The sequence below is a fragment of the Pelophylax lessonae genome (genome assembly GCF_965119305.1).
Source record: "Pelophylax lessonae genome assembly, chromosome: 1".
Lineage (NCBI taxonomy): Eukaryota > Metazoa > Chordata > Amphibia > Anura > Ranidae > Pelophylax > Pelophylax lessonae.
The window spans coordinates 608,039,053-608,057,183 of NC_138768.1; the positions used below are offsets into that span (position 1 = coordinate 608,039,053).

At 41.6% G+C, this 18,131-nt stretch overlaps 1 protein-coding gene across 1 annotated transcript in view; it reads right to left on the reverse strand.

Moving 5' to 3' along the window:
• Positions 1-7,528: 7,528 nt before the first annotated feature.
• The window catches only part of DKK2 (dickkopf WNT signaling pathway inhibitor 2), a 162,610-nt gene continuing 152,007 nt past the window's right edge, over positions 7,529-18,131 (reverse strand). The window contains exons 3-4 of the mRNA XM_082275615.1: positions 9,927-10,073; positions 7,529-8,786 (exon numbers count right to left, since the gene is read on the reverse strand). Coding sequence (XP_082131741.1) covers positions 8,536-8,786; positions 9,927-10,073 — 398 coding nt within the window. The 3' untranslated portion in view covers positions 7,529-8,535. The remainder of the gene's footprint in view (positions 8,787-9,926; positions 10,074-18,131) is intronic.

The following is an 18,131-nucleotide window of genomic DNA, read 5'->3' on the forward strand; positions in this document are numbered from 1 at the left end:
GCTATGCTGGCAGCACTCATACATCTATTTCCCAAAGGCAACCTCTGGATATGACACTGAGCACATGCACTCAACTTCTTTGGTCGACCATGGCGAGGCCTGTTCTGAGTGGAACCTGTCCTGTTAAACCGCTGTATGGTCTTGTGCTGCAGCTCAGTTTCAGTGTCTTGGAAATTTTCTTATAGCTTAGGCCATCTTTATGTAGAGCAACAATTCCTTTTTTCAGATTCTCAGAGAGTTTTTTGCCATGAGGTGCCATGTTGAACTTCCAGTTGAGAGAATGAGAGCCATAATACCAAATTTAACACACCTGCTCCCTGTTTACACCTGAAACCTTGTAACACTAACGATACATATGACACCGGAGAGGGAAAATGGGTAATTGGGCCCAATTTGGACATTTTCACTTAGGAGTGTACTCACTTTTGTTACCAGCAGTTTAGACATAGGCTCCTGAGGAAGCGTTTTCATGCGAAACGGCCATAGAGCAGTATTACATGCCAGAGGTCCTAGCCACCAGTGCTATTGTGGGTTCTGGTGGCTTTTCATGTAAGTGATGTTCTGAAGATTGGACCTTTGTGTTTGGCTTTTTCTTGTTTTTAGTTGTCTTTTAATAAATACTACACTATGGAAAGCATTTTCTCACTTGCATATCTATTGATATAACTTCCTGCTGGTTGGAGTACTTGAAGGAATTTTCTCTGGTGTCATCCTCTCTTCTGATTTGCTTTCTGGCTCAAGACCTGTTGTATAATATACAAAAACGCATTAGCTGTCCTAATAAGACAGCAACATGGTCTGGTGAGTGCGCATTTCTGTTTTTGGGTGAAGGACCACTGGTGGAGGATTGACCTTGTTTACACTGACACTGATTATCCATATGGACTTTTTTTGCAGTTTTATGGACTGAGTTCATTATTTTTGATCATATGCACTATATGTTAACTAATTTTATGTTTTAGCGCTGCAACCTATTTTTTCACATGTTTTTTGTGCTTGTATATTCACATCGTTTGCAAGCTGCTGATTAAATATTTTATTTTAAGGCGCTGACTTCACTTTTATGTTTAATTGCTTAACTGTGCCTGCAGCTACAGAGATGAGGAAAAGGGTGTAATTCATTTTAGGCCATTTTTAGATATATCAATCACAGCACTATAACTAGCACGGTAAGCCATTTCATCAGTAAAGTGCCTTTCAAAACAAATTTTCAAATGTTGTCAACAATGCTAGGCTAAGATTTTACCACTGATTAAACAACAATCATATGGGTCCCAGTCCCTACAGAACTGCAAATTTTAGCATTGTGTGACTTGCAGTTGACTTTAGAACTTGCAATTCTGTCACTAGGTTGGCTGTTAGTGTTAAAAATAGAATCACAGCCCAACAAACTCCAAGTAAGCGATCCATGGTATATTTTCAATTTAATTTAGTTAAGAACATATACTTACTAAGTGGTATGTTTGCCACCCTATGTACGGTTTAAAAACATCATAGTGATACTATAATCTAACCAGACAGGTTATGCTGAAGTTGGATCAAGGGAACCCAAAAGCCTGCTATTAATTCTCTGGGACATATGGCAGAGCTTTCTTCAAACAGAAGGTACAGTATGTACTTGTCATCACATCATCACAGATCAAAAAGACAAGAAGCTTATTCCTAATTTTATGAAAATCATGCAAATCATTCCTTTATGCCTCTGAGCCAACTACACCTTCAGTGGTTTACAGCACAGATATAACCAAATAGTATAGAGCCATTTATTTTAAACTGCACACAGCTGTTTCAGGTTTGTTGATCATTTTAAGAGCAATGTATGGAAATCATGGCTTCAATGACACAGCAATTAACCACTTGCCAACCGTTCACATTGAGCGCACTGCGGCAAAGTGGTTCATTATCATCCAGCAACGTAGACCTACGTCGCTGGACTCCTCCCCTTGTGGGCGGCGCGCGTGTGCCGCCGGAGGCTCGCTCCTGCTGTATTCACTCACAGCGGGAGTCGGGCCAGGGGAGGAGCAGCGGTGATCACCGCTGCTCTTCCCCGATCGTCGGGGATTCAGCATAGCTGAACCTGCGATCTGTGCCTGTGTTACACAGTCCCCTCCCCCCACACAGTAAGCACCAGGCATACATTAACCCCTTGATCACCAATAAAAGTTAACCCCGTCCCTGCCAGTGTCATTTTTACAGTAACAGTGCATATTTATAGCACTGATTACTGTAGTAATGTTAATCATACAAAAAACGTGATGCGCCAGAAATACACAAATAATAAGAGTGATGATAATATATAAATAATTATAAGAGAATCCAGTCCAAAATACATTCAACTCACATTTACATTCACTCAGCCGTGCCTGCTGTAATGGCAAGATCGTGGTAAGTACACCGGAGAGAAGGTCTGCGTCGGCCACACACGCTCCACCCCACCCCCCCCCCCCCCCGTGGCCGGCGCAGACCTTCTCTCCGGTGTACTTACCACGATCTTGCCATTACAGCAGGCACGGCTGAGTGCCTTGTAAATGTGAGTTGAATGTATTTTCTTTAATAAAGCCCATTTGAATCATTAAGCAGAGAGCACTAGATTTTGCCATATCTTTTCCCCATTTATGTCTCGCGATTCCCGGAGGTGACAAGCAGGGAGGCCCTTTCCTGGAGTCCTACAATCTTTGATATATGTGTTTGCTGGCCCGTTTGGGTCTTGCAGGAAGGTGAGAGGCTAATCCATCTGGTGGAGGGATTCAGGTATCGGTGTTCACAATTTGTGTTATTGGTCACCACAGGATTATTCTATTGAACACTGGGACACTATATATATATATATATATATATAATATTGGATCTGAGCACGAGCACTATTGTGTGTTTTATGGACTGGATTCTCTTATAATTATTTATATATTATCATCACTCTTATTATTTGTGTATTTCTGGCGCATCACGTTTTTTGTATGATTATCAGTTTATTGTGATTTGTGAACACGATTGGTGTATGCTGCTGGATATCTTTTATTTTTACACGCTGATGTTTCACATTTATGCACTTTATTCACGCACAGTGATTTTGTGTTGAGTTTACATCCCTTATTTGGTTTGCGCTGATAGTTTCTTTTATAATGCTGTAGTAATGTCACTGGTACCCCCAAAAGTGTCAAAAATGTCAGTCAGGGGTCCGATCTGTCCACCGCAATGTCGCAGACCCGCAAAAAAAAAAAATCGCAGATCACTGCCATTACTAGTTAAAAAAAACAATAAAAATTACAAATTTCCCGTAGTTAGTAGCTGTGATAACTTTTGCGCAAACCAATAAAAATACGCTTATTGCGATTTTTTTACCAAAAAGTGTAGCAGAAAACAAATTGGCCTAAAATGTTAAAAAATTTAGATTTTTACATTTTTTTGGGGGAATTTCATATAAAAAAATGTGAAAAATATTGTTATTTTTCCAAAATTGTCGCTCTTTTTTTGTTTATAGCGCAAAAAGTAAAACTCGCACAGGTGATCAAATACCACCAAAAGAAAGCTCTATTTGGGTACAGCATCGCACGACCGCGCAATTGTCCGTTAAAGTAACTCAGTGCCGAAGCACAAAATATGGCCTGGTCAGGAATGGGGTAAAATCTTCCGGTCTTAAAGCGGTTAAAAATACGCTCATTGAGAATTGTTTTGTCAAAGACATGTAGCTAAATACATTTTGGCCTAAATATATGACAAAAATTGAATATATTGGATATTTTTTAACTGTCAAAGTAGAAAAATATTGTTATTTTTTCAAAATTGTCGCATTTTTTTATTAATATCGCAAAAAATAAAAAGCGCAGAGGTGATCAAATACTACCAAAAGAAAGCTCTGTTTGTGGGAAAAAAAGGACGTAAATTTTGTTTGGGTACGGTATTGCATGACCGCGCAATTGGCAGTTAAAGTCGTACAGTGCTGAATCGCAAAAAGTGGCCTGGACGTAAAGCAGGAAAATCCTCCGGTGGTAAAGTGGTTAACCACTTTGCGTCTGCTCACAGTAATACTACTGCGGCAGAGTGGCTCGTTATCGTCTGACGACGTAGTATTAACGTCGTCAGACACTCCCCCTTCTGGGCGGCGCTTGCGCGCCGCCGGAGGCTCGCTCCCGCTGTTTTCATTCACAGCGGGAGTCGGGCCAGGGGAGGAGCAGCGGCGATCGCCGCTGCTCTTACCCGATCGTCGGGGATCGAGTCTGGAGATCCGCCCGCTGTGTGTAAACACAGCGGGCGGATCTCCATAGTGACAGGGAGTGACAGATCGGACTGTTCAGCATAGCTGGACATCCGATCTGTCCATGACTCACACAGTCACCTCCCCCCCTACACGTCAGTAAGCACCAGGCATACATTAACCCCTCCCTCTCCAATAAAATTAACCCCTTCCCTGCCAGTGTCATTTTTACAGTAACAGTGCATATATATAGCACTGATTACTGCAGTAATGTCACTGGTACCCCCAAAAGTGTCAAAAATGTCAGTCAAGGGTCCGATCTGTTCGCCGCAATGTCGCAGTCCCGCAAAAAAAAATCGCAGATCGCCGCCATTACGCGTTAAAATAAAAAACACCAAAAATGACAGAAATCTTTCCCTTTGTTAGTAAACGCAATAACTTTTGCGCAAACCAATCAAAATACGCTTATTGCGATTTTTTTTACCAAACATAGGTAGCAGAAAACAAATTGGCCAAAAATTTTTTAAAAAAATTGGTTTTTACATCTTTTTTGGGGGGAATTTCATATAAAAAAAATGTTAAAAATATTGTTATTTTTTCAAAATAAACGCTCTTTTTTGTTTATAGCGCAAAAAGTAAAAATCGCACAGGTGATCAAATACCACCAAAAGAAAGCTCTGTTTGTGGGAAAAAAAGGACGTAAATTTTGTTTGGGTACGGCGTCGCATGACCGCGCAATTGTCAGTTGAAGTCGCACAGCGCCGAATCGCAAAAAGTGGCCTGGACGGAAGACAGCAAAATCCTCCGGTGGTAAAGTGGTTAAAGTGGTTCAAAAGCCTTAAGGTTTTTCACCCAAGTGAGTGTTAAGTAGAGCCCTGCCCGGGACTGTTTTATTAAACCCGCACCTGCCCGCACCTGCTGAATGTAAGACCAGGACCGCCCGCACCCACAATGTTTGTGTTCCACTCCCGCCCGCACCCGCAATGTTTGTGTCCACTCCTGCGGTTTTGCCCCATACTCGCCATATAAGACTACCCCCTCTTCTGAGGCAACACCATTTCATAACATCAGGGGAGCCATCACGTCCCTATTAAATATTTTAGCCCGCTAGATCTGCCCTAATATGTACTGTAGCTTCTGCTACATACAGAACTTCTCTATTCTTAATAGTTTAGTCCGCTGGATGTGTATACAGTAAGCTTTGGCTACTTACAGAACGTCCCTGTGCTGTAATACTCTATGTACCACACTGAGGCAATCACGGCAAGCTGTGTATTCTATTATTGCATACAAAGCCTGCTCGGATTGGCAAAGGTTGTATAAGACCGCCTCTTTGACTCAGACAATCCGAGCAGCCTTTGTATGCATTAATAGAATACGCCGCTTGCTGTGATTGGCTCAGCAAAGTACATAGAGTATTACAGCACGGGGATGTTCTGTAAGTTTCCAAAGGCAATGTATACACATCCAGTGGGCTAACATTTTTAATAGGGATGTTCTGTAACTAGCTGAAGCTACAGTACCAGGCATATAAGACGAGCCCCGATTTTTGGAGAATCTTTTTTTATTATAAAAAAAGTCATCTTATACGCCGGAAAATACATTACACCAAATTGTACCACTCCCTACGGGTACCTGCAGGTCTACACAAAATTTTTTGACCGCCCACTCCCGCCCACAGCAGAGGTAAAACCGCTCGCTCCCGCGGGAGCCCAAACCCAATGCGGCACTCTAGTGTAAAGTTCCATGGTTTTTTTTGTTTAAATAACAAACATGTTATACTTATCTGCTCTGTGTAGTGGTCATCCTCCTTTTCTTGGGTCCCTCTTCGCTGCTCCTGGCCCCCTCCCTCCAAGAAGCTTGCTTTGGGGGCACCTGAGCCGAGCTGCAGTTCGGACCCGCTCCCTCTCACTCCTGATTGGCTAACTGACTTTGATTGACAGCAGCGGGAGCCAATGGCATCGCTGCTGTGTCTCAGCCAATCAGGAGAGACAGCCCTGGACAGCCGCGGGACTTGTGGACATTGCAGGATAAAGATGGGGCTCAGGTAAGTATTAGGGGGTGTTGGGGGTGGCTTCTACATGCATAAAGCTTTTTATATTAATGCATATACTGCATTAAGATTAAAAAAAAACCTTCTGCCTTTACAACTCCTTTAATGCATTCTTTGTATTAAGGGGAAAAATCTTCTGCACTGCAGCTGCCCCACAGACCCTCCCCCCCACTTTTCCTTACCTGAGCCCATCCAATCCAGCAATGTGCATGAGCGCAGTGTCTCCCGCTGCTGTCTCTCTCCTCATTGGACAAATTGATAGCAGCGGGAGCCAATTGATATCAATCAAATCCGGTGACATAGGTACAGGGAGCTTGGCCAATCCCCACCGTCTGTGTCAATGGACGCATCAGCGGGACTTGGAAGAGAGCATGTATGGGTGCCCCCAGGGAATGCAGCTTTCCCCGGGGGCACCCCGATGATAAGGAAGGGCCTGGAGCACCGGCGGGGGACACAAGAAGAAGAGGATCAGGGCTTCTCTGTGCAAACCAGTTTATTAGAAAAAACAAAGCTTTACAGCTTTAAGGACCAATGAGAAGGTATACCTAGACAGGTCATGGTGAAGTGGACTTATACAATATCATGGTGTGAGCTGTTAAACAGTCTTGCATATAATGTACACCAAATGCAAATTCCCCTTAGAAAGAAATAAAATAGCAGCAAATGAACTTCCTATCAAATTGTTTGCATTTGAGCTTTTTAAAATAAGTGTCACCCGCTGGAGTTCATGTACTGGGAATTAAAAATCTGATCCCTGCAGGTGTAAACACATTTGAAGCTTTGAGTATTTGGTGGTGAGGACATTTCTTGTTTATGCATTGTTTGCAATAACAGTGTTCACAAAAAAACTCTGGCACTATAAGGCCCCATTCACATAGGGGCGATCCGACTTGGGGGGGCGACCTCCGAGGTCGCGGTGCGAGCAGCGCGCCGCGACCTCGGAGCGGCCGCCACGGACTTCATAACATTGAAGTCTATGGCGGTCGCCTCCGGGTCGCCCCAAAGAAGCTCCGGACCCTTTTTCTAAGTCGGAGCGACTTGTGTCGCTCCTATTAGAACGGGTCCGCAGCTTCCCTATGGAAGGCGACCTACGGCGACCTGTGAGGCGACCAGGTCGCCTCACAGGTCGCCTTAGTGTGAACGGGGACTTATTTTACTGATTCAGTCCCAAAGCTTTGTGTCAGCACTATCTAAATGGTAACAGGCTGCCTTAACATGGTTTGCATCACTTCGACCCTTTCTATGTACCCTATTAGTATCAAAGACACAGTTACATGAAAAAAAAAACAAATATAACTATTTTATTAAAATTTTAATGAAAGCCAGATCAGAACCTGAACATGGGCGTCTATAATGAACAATATAAATAACTGTAAAGAATAAGAAAGGCAAGTAATGCTGATGAAAAAGACAAAGCAGCCACCGCTATCATATATTTCTGTGTATATTTTCTATTTTACTGTAGTAAACATCATACAATGATGATATTCTTCTTAGTTAGCAAATTATACAGTGTCGCCTTGCTCTTTTTATAATACCATTTTTCCATGATATTAATTCTGTAAACCACAAAAAAATCACTGTAGTGTATCAAACTGGACAGCTAACACATGTGCGCTAACCATTTAAAATGCTACAGTGAACTTTGTGTTGAGCAGGCACGCATTCTCTTAATTGGTATAATTTAATAATAAAGATCTGGTCAGCACAGTGTCAGCAATATCTGACTTGCATAGATCTGTTATTCATAATTGAGCTTTTGGAAACCTATCGTAGTTGCCAGTAATTGGCTGACCCAGATTTCTGTGTTCTAAAAAATACTTTTTTTTGACAAAGAACAGGATATACCGTAACTGTAATCCAGTATGATTGATCATCATGTGAAAACACTGTAGCTGAATTCCCTGGACAAAATCTGTTCTATTTTTCATGTAAAGCACTCTATGCCAATGCACAGAAAACTTATAAAAAAAAAAAAAAAACTATGTTTGGATTTTGTTAAAGTGTTTCAACAGAATACACAAATGAAGATAACGTCTATATACTTATTGCTCATATATTGTTGTAAAATCAGTGGGCATGCGTTGTTATCATAATAAATGCCATTTTATGAAATGTCAAAGTCACAAATTGTTTATTTACACAGGAAGGGTCCATTAGCTCCAGTTCATAATATACATCCCCTTTCAGTTCAGTGTCATTCTCAGTACCCAATGTCCTTCATATATGTGGATCAATAGTATCCTCCTTCAAGAACGCAATCTGTTATATCAATGATTCTAATGGCTTAGATTTTCTGACAAATGTGCAGTCTTGATTTTGAAGAATATGTGGCATCTTTCCATACTTTGCAAGACAAGCCCTTAGCACAGTCGCATCGCTGAAAGATCTCCAATCCATGAGAGCCTTTTTTTCGTATCTTTGTGCAAACTTCTCCTTGTCGTAGTACTGGTTTGCAGATTTTGGTCCAAAAATGGCGAGCACAGCAATAACCATCAATGCAGTCAGTTGAACGAAGGCAAGGGTCTCCTTCATGTCCTATAAATAAATGAAAAAAAAAATAGCAATAATAGCAAACAAGTATAATGACACACAAAAAAGGCAAGAGTTTCTGTTTTTCTTCTTGTCATTGTTTTGTTAGTACGTTTAAAAAAAATTGCCAGGAAACTAATGATTGATTGATACATATCCTAAGTGGTGAAGCCAACAGGAAAAATCTGATTCTGTTAGTACCTTTTAGAAGAAAATGCCTCTATATGATGTGGTCTCAGGAATGATACTGCTGGCATGAAGAGCTTGCATGTGACTCCAGCCTATGAGTATATCATAGTTTTGTTAGGACTTTACTGTCTATATGGGCAAAAATCACCAGCAAACTAAAATACGGCCGAGAGTCCTTTGTGTCCTAAGTGTCAAGGGTCCTCTGGCTTATTTTTCCACCTGCTTTGGTCATATACACAGATTCAGGCTTACTGGAAATAAATAATACCCTTGTTGCATGGCGTCATGGGTTCCTGGTTATGCCTGTTTGGTCTTAAGAATGAATCATTGATCTGCACACCTTTTTGCATGAGGCATTATTTACTGCCAAGAAGCTGATAGCTAAAGTGTGGATCCAATAAAGGTTGCCTACCTTACAACAATGGATTGCAGAGATCAATGAAATGCTCCCAAAAAAAATTACCTGATCTATGATCACATAGGTTGCCCTAACAATTTCAGAAAATTGGGGGTATGTGGCAGGTAGAATCTTCTAGTAATTTTGACATGTTAATGTAACATGAATGGAAGGAACATCTTTGTAATGTGGGCACAATTCACTAAGAGAGGATTACCTTTACTTTTGGCAGATATTCTTTCATTTTGTGTTGTGTCTTCAGGAACAGAAAGTGAAAGAACATCTCTCAAATGGGAAACAGGCAACAGCTATCAAAACTATAAAAAATAAAGGACTGTCTTTAGATAGATTTACTTTAAAATCAGCTCTCTGCCTTGGAACCGCTAATTCATTTAGGAGATGTGTTCTTCATAACCTAAACTAGCACCTGACCCTGGAAGATTTAGATCCTCCATAAGGATATGAAAATTTTTTATTTTATTTTATAACACTTCTGTCACACATGTACATGTCTTTTTTAAAAGCATGAACCTTTATTATATAGCAGCATGTAGTCTTACCTTTTATATGAGGCATTTTAGGGGGATGTCTCCTAATATCCTGCCAGTTCATATCTTTACTAGATGTGTGACTGTTCTTCTTTGGGTGCCCTTCAAGTTCTGGTATATGAGCTGTCAACATAGTTTCAGCAACTGGAATGCAAATACCTGTAAAATACAACAATGCAATTTTCATAAATATCTCTTTATCTTTGGTTTATGCAGTGCAGTGCAGTTTTGGTTATTGCTATATATATATATATTTTTTTTTTCTTTTTTTTTTTTACAGAGGATATTTAATCCAGAAATCTATGAATTGGTAACATTTTAGGATTCTCTAAATTCAGGGACTTTGTGTTGTTAAAAAAGAGACATTGAATTCACACTTTAGCATGAACTTACAATTGTGCAATTTATTTCGTGTTTACGAAATGCGTGAAAAATTCCTGTTACTCATGCGTTGCCATCCATTGTTAATGGCACACGAATGTGGAAAAAAAAAGATGCTCAAAAAGGTGCATGGACTACAATGCTGCAGTAGGGCAGCCAACTGTAAGCAATAGGCTGTCCTACGTGGTTGGACCCAAAAAACCCACAAGCGCAGTACGGTTTTTTTGCATCCTCACAAAACATGTGAATGCAGCCTGAAAGAAGATGGTCAGCTAGTTGTTACAAAATCTGTTTTCAAACAGCTAGTTTGAGTAGATATTAAAGCAACCAGTAAACCAAAAGTTCACACACACACCACAAGTCACATCACTGCTTTTTACATTCCAGACCTTTGGGTGCTGAAAGAGACTAGTGGTGCAATTACACAAGCACAGCATATTTCTGTGCATGTGCACAATCCTGCCAGCTTCTGTTGGATGGGCATATAGTGCCTGGTGGAATTTTCATGTGTGGAAATCTGCTGCACAAATGCAGCAAAGTTGCAGCTTAGTAAACCACTGCCTCCTAGGGTAGCTGGGGTAGCTGTGATGTAGCAATCTCAGTAGGCAGCGTGGCTTGGCCTAGACAGACACCAGGAAGTGCTGCCTTGTAGCGAAAAAAACAAAGAAATAGTCAAAATTAGAATAGGAAAATGTTGTTTGAGTGAGTTTAGTTACATATTAAATTGTGATAGTGCTGCCCAATAGTGACTAACATTGAAAAAAAAAAATCCTATGCTATACATTTGTTATGAAAATGCATACATAAGATTAAATATAAATGAAAACCTATACATAAAATCACAACAATCCACACATAAAGTGCTCAAGTGTGTCCTCATATGAAATGTTGATGCATTGGAAAATGCATGCACAAAGTAAATATAAATAAAAATCTATACATTGAGTCCCAACAGTCTACACATAAAGTGCTCAAGTGCGACCTCATATAAAGAAAAACACGCGTGTTGCTTTTTCAATATGTGCTCCACCCTATAGCAAAAAGTGCTTCGTCACCGGGAATAATGTTTGCTCATCTCTGGATAAGACCCTCAGAAGGGTCAATCAAGCAAAAATGTAATCACCAGATAATGGGTCCTCTGCTCACTTCCTCCTCTGCTGGTAAAACTCCCCCAGCACGGGTCACTCCACAGGGGTCTCAGAATAAAGGAAACAATCTCTAATAGTGCTGTATCATGGTTAAAAAGCACAACCGAATACCAGCCAAGATGATAGAAATGCACTCACATTTATTTAGTTAAAAAACAAGCATTGTATTATAACAGAGTAACAGAGCCAAATCAATAGTGATACATGCTGCCTGGCTCTCCTTTACGTGTTACGCCACTCTCCCATGTGGCTTCTTCAGAAGGTGACTTCCACTTTAAGTGTTTTCATTTACCAAAAATGTTAGTGAAAAGTAGGAGATTTTACCAAAATTAGCCAATTTGGTCAAAGGAGAAAATGAAAACTATGGTCATTTTCAAGTGTGCATAGAGCTTTAAATAGCTTCAGAGGGTTTTGGAAGCCTGCATCTAAATCTGCATGTGGAACAAATAGAGTTGTTGGGCTGGAGCAGGAATTCAGATCATATGGAGGATTGTGGCAGGATCACCAGGTTGATTCTATATATATATATTCATGGGCTGTGACAAACTAGCATAATGTCAGGGGGAAATAACTAAAACTGGAGCATACAGAATCTGGTGCAACTTTCCATAGTAACCAATCAGTTTCTAGATTATTGTTAAAGCTTAATTGAACAAGCTGAAGTTAGAAGCTAATTGGTTACTATGCACAGCTGCACCAGATTTTTACTGTTAAAACGTTATGAAAAAAATGTATTATTAGTTTTGCCTGGAGAGAGAATTTGGATACTTTATAATCCATCATCTAGTGCATAATTTCTATAGCTACATATTTGCCTATTATCCACTATTTTTTTATTTTTTTTGCACTATAAACTTGCAACAAAAACATCTGATTATTGTCAGTGATTTTTTTTTATTTGCTTTGACATCCAAATTTTCAGGACAAGCTTTTCAGCTGTTGAGGAAGCAACAAAAAATACTAATCTCACCCCACCCATGGGGGTTATTCATGAACCTCTATGACTAAAGCCTCGTATACACGCGTCGAAATTCGGCCGGGAATTTTCGTCCGACGACCGATCTGCCGATTTTCAGGTTGTTAGTATAATGCTTCTGACAACCGACTCCTACTTTTCGGCCGAAAAAATCCTGGTGTGCAGGCTATAACATTTTTGTCCACCGTCAAAACACGTCCGATTTTCGTGCAGTCAGTACAGATTTCGACAGGGAAAAATCTAATGAGCAAGACTGGGCATGCTCAGAGAAGAAAGAACACAAAGAAAGCAAACCAACACATGACATCACTTCTGAAGTAGAATTTTGTCGTGCAGGAAAATTTGTGTGCAGTCTAGGCACATTCCAACCAACAAAACACAACTCTGGAGGAAAGACGGACGACCGGTCGGCGGAAATTCTTTGCGTGTGTACTAGGCTTAAGTCCCATGGGTGGGATGAAATGTGCGGGGGGGGGTGGCTTTGGATAAAGCTGGCTCAGGCTGCTTTCACCTGTTTAATAACGGTTTGCTAGGTATGTGGTGTTTGGGACCTTTCTCTATACATATCCACAGCATGTGAGGAGTTGGACAGACTCCTGCCCAGCCAGCACCCATTGCAGAAAACACTGGATGGACTTACAGGAGCAAAAAATACTCAGCTGTTATATGATAAAATGTTTACCGACTTCTAGACCGGAAGGTTTCCCCCTTAATGACCAGGCCATTTTTTGCGATACGGCACTGCGTTACTTTAACTGACACTGGTCTTGCGATGTTGTACCTAAATAAAATTGATGTCCTTTTTTCCCACAAATAGATCTTTATTTTGGTGGTATTTGACCACCTCCATGATTTTTATTTTTTACGCTTTAAACAAACAAAAAAAAAAAACGACAATTCTGGAAAAAAAAAGCAATATTTTTACTTTCTGCTATATAACATTCCCAATAAAAAAAATTAAGAATCTAATTTTTTCATCATTTTAGGCCAATTTGTATTCTGCTACATATTTTTGGTAAAAAAAAATCCCAGTAATCGTATATTGATTGGTTTGCGCAAACGTTATCACGTCTACAAACTTTTAGCAAGGCTGCGACATTGCGGTGGACAGATCGGACACCTAACTGACAATTCAAAAATATGCACTATTACTGTTCTAATGACACTGGCAGGAAAGGAGTTAACACCAGGGGCGATCAAAGGGTTAATGTGTCTCTAGGGGGTGATTTCTAACTGTGTGGGGGTTGTATTTAATTTAGGAACACAGAGACCTGTATTCCTAAATAAGAGAAGCACAGGATTCCTGTGTTAATTACTGACATAACAGCGGCCTGCCGTGTTTACAACGGCAGACCGCCGTTCTGTCTGCACGGGGAACAATCGCTGGTGCCCACTGGGCTCCCTCTGTGGCGAAAAGGCGCACGTGCACACCCCTACTAGCGGTCCTACGTAGAGACGAACAGTTACATCGTTTTTCGACCTGCCGCAGTATATATACTGATTGAGATTGGCAAGTGGTTACAGTGGCTTCAAAGGCTGAAGGTTTTTTACCTTCATGCATTCTATTTGACATGTGCAGAACAGAAAAATGTATTTTGTTTAGTTTCGGATGTATTCGTTATGTTACTTATTTCGGTTCATTATAGAATTCATTTAGTTTGGTTTCGGAATAAGTTTAGTTTATTTTCGTTTCTTTTTAGTTTAATTTAGTTTCTTTTTCATTAAAATTTGTTTCATTCATTAATTTTCCAACTAATTCCAACTTTTCAGAATGATTAGAATATGCATTGGTTGAAAAACGGTCTAACAGTTTAAATTCTGTGTGAAGAAATAGCTGGTGGTTAAGCAGCGGGCTGGGAAGTTGGAGGCCTGCATCCTTAGCCTCCTCACATCCGCGCTACAGCCTATATACGGCTGCAGCGCGGACTCGAATTTTCGGGAGGCCGTTTTTAAACGGCCTCCAGTGACACGCCCCCCGCGCGCTCCTGCGAGCGCGCAGCGGGGAGAATCTGTGTCGGCCGTGTCCAAGGGACACGGCCGATCACAGATCGTGGTGAATGGCCAATCACAGCGGCCATTCACCACGTGATCAAGCCGTCCAATGAGAGATGATCTCATATGTAAACATATGAGATCATCTCTCATCGCCGGCGCTCCTTCCTCACACGGAGCCTGCAGTGTGAGGAAGGAGGGGGAGCCGACAGCCGCTGGGGACACAGAGACATGTAATCAGGGCACTGATCACCAGTGCCCTGATTACTGAAGGTAAAAAAACACACACATTGCCCCCCCATCAGTGCCCACAGTGCCCGCCATCAGTGCCCCCATCAATGCCCACAATCAGTGCCCATAGTGCTGCCAGTCAGTGCCCATCAGTGCCTGCTCATCTAGGCACTGATGAGCACTGACTGGCAGCACTATGGGCACTGAGTGTGGGCACTGATGGTGCTGCCCATCAGTGCTCATCAGTGCCACCCATCAGTGCTCATCAGTGCCACCCGTCAGTGTCCATCAGTGCCACCCGTTAGTGTCCATCAGTGCCGCCTATCAGTGCCCATCAGTGCCACCCGTCAGTGCCACCTCTCAGTGCCCAGCAGTGCCACCTCTCAGTGCCCAGCAGTGCCGCCTATCAGTGCCGCCTATCAGTGCCGCCTATCAGTGCCGCCTATCAGTGCTCATCAGTGCGGCATATTAGTACCTCCTCATCAGTGCCCATAAGTGCCACCTCATCAGTGCCCATAAGTGCCACCTCATCAGTGCCCATAAGTGCAGCCTATCAGTGCCCATAAGTGCAGCCTATCAGTGCCCATCAGTGCCGCCTCATCAGCGCACATCAGTGAGGGAGAAAAATTTATTTTCAAAATTTACTCGCAGAAAATAAGAAAAACTTTTTTTTTTTTTTCAAAATTTTCTGTCTTTTTTCTTTTTTTTTGTAAAAAATAAAAAACCCAGAGATGATTAAATACCACCAAAAGAAATCTCTATTTGTGTGAAAAAAATGATAAAAATTTCATATGGGTACAGTGTAGCATGACCGCGCAATTGTCATTCAAAGTGTGAGAGCGCTGAAAGCTGAAAATTGGCCTGGATGGGAAGGGTGTTTAAGTGCACAGAAGGCAAGTGGTTAACAACCATGAGTCATCATCTGTCAGCGGGCTTCCCGACTGACAGATGAATATGAAGAAAACAATGCTGGCAATAGATAAATGACAAAATAAATTACATAGAGCCCCCCCCCCCCCTAGTCCAAACCAGGCCTTTTCATTTTAAGGGGAACCCCATGCCAAATAAAAAAAATTTAAAAAAACGGCGTACCAGACCTTAACCTGAGCATGCAGCCCAGCAGGTCAGGAAAGGGGGGAGAAGAGCAAGTGCCCCCCTCTTGAACCATACCAGGCCACATGCCCTAAACATGGGGGGGTGGGCGCTTTGGGGCAGGGGAGGCTCTGCCTCCCTGCCCCAAAGCACCTTGTCCCAATGTTGATGGGGACAAGGGCCTCTTCCCAACAACCCTGGGCTGGGGTTGTTGGAGTCTGCAGGCGGGGGGCTTATCAGAATCTGGAAGCCCCCTTTAACAAGGGGGCCCCCCAAGTCCCACCCCCCCCCATGTGACTGGGTACGGGTACATAGAAAAAATCAATCAAAAAAGTGTGAAAAAAAAATAAAAACACAGAGACAATTTTTGACATTAAAAAATAAAAAACAATGTTCCCCGATGTAGATCCGTCAATCACGCTGCCCGCCGACCCGAAAAAAAAATGAAAACAATTCTTTTTCTCGCCGACACAGGAGGCTCTATGCCTACTGCAGGCTCCTCGGTTTGACAGTTCATCTATAGGGAAGGGCGAGGCCACCTGACTACGTCACCTTGTGGCACACTTGTCTACGTCACCGTGTGGCACCACCTCTTCTGACGTCACGGACCCAGCGTGCAGCGGTCCATGACATCAAAAGGGGGCAGTGCCACCAGGTCCTCATCAACATGCGGGCAAGGTGCTTTGGGGTGGTGGGGCACAGAGCCCCCCAGCCCTAAAGCACCAACGCCCCATGTTGAGGACATGTGGCATGGCATGGTTCAGGAGGGGAGGGGCGCTGGCTCCCCCCCCCCCCATCATGACCTGCTGGGCTGCATGCTCAGATAAGGGTTTGTTATGGATTATTGGGGGGACCCTACGCCATTTTTTAAACATTTTTCTATTGCCAGGCCCTATTGGCTAAGACGTAAGCGTATAGGGGCAGAGCCTTCCCTGCTGCTCGCTGCATCCTCTCAGCTGTACGGTTTATGTTTTACAAGCGTGATCATAAGAAGCTGTTTGTGAGTATTTAGCTTGTCCCTGTGCATCTGCTAGAGACCTCCATTCCATCCGGTGACAATAGCCATTGACCCCAGTGGGGTAAAAAAGCGTGTTTTGGCTCAGTGTTCTGGGTCAAATTCTAAGGTGAGAGGCTTTGATCTCTGGTGGCGGTGGAGTGGAGCACATTTTTATGTACTAATCACTTGTACTGGGTGACCACGTCTCTGGACCTGCAATGCACTTATGATTTATGGACACTTTATCTTTTATTGTATACACGGATTGATTTATATTGTATACACTTATTGATTTCTGATTACAGTTTTATTGGAAAGCACGTATGATTTATGGATACTAGGTTTTTAAGTTATTGTAAACACAGATTAATTTTCACTATATTCACTATATACACAGATTGATTTATGTCTGGCGCAGCACTCTTTTGTTTTTGAAGATAAGTATAACATGTTTGTTATTAAAAAAAAAAAAAAAAATCTTTAATATCACTTTAAGTCTAAAACAATTTAGATATGGGTGATATAACATAAGATGGCAGTTTAAATGTCCTTTGTACAGTTTACATTTTATTAGAAAAAAGAATAAACAATTTATGGGTTTTTTGCATTCATCTCAGTTTATGAAGCCCAATTCTTTGCCAGGCATGTCAAGAAAAATAATGCATACCTTAAACACAGAAAAATAATGCATACCTTAAACACAGTAACCACCCAGAAAATGGTTAAAATGAAGACTTTAACTTTGCTTGTGACTATGTTTTGAAATAGTCCTTCATTCATAGAAACATATGGAGATGTTTTAGAATTTTTCAGATCCTGCATAAGTTCTTATTTGTCCTTATTTATTTTGATGGTGATAACCCGTGTGTAACATATTTTTATAATCATTCAGCCAATAAGAGCAGAGTATTTATAAACTAAAGTAAATGTGCAAAAAAAAAAAAAAAAAAGTAGTTTCTGTTTTTCCCATAAAGACATTTAAATAAACAGCCAGTTAGGCCAACCATCACATTTGCTGAACAATAACAAGAAATAAATATCTAAATCTCTTGGGTCAGTGTTTACAACTCTGGGAATTATACAAAAATTGCATTTGTAGTGCCCCCCCACCCACACTGCAAGGGTTAAAAGAGTATGCTGTAATATTCACCTTACCCAGTGCCCCCGCAGGCTCCCGAGCTGTCCTTTGTTTCGGAATTTGTTTAGTTTTGATACGTTTAGTTTATTTTAGTATATTCATTTTCTATCAAATTAAAAATTTTCAGAATGATTCTAATTCGGATTGGTCAAAAAATAATTGAATGATTCAAATTCTGTGTGAAGAATAGCTGGTTTTCGAGCTGGCCTGGAAGCTGGCCGCCTCATCCTTAACGACTGATGACTCATCATCTGTCAGCGGG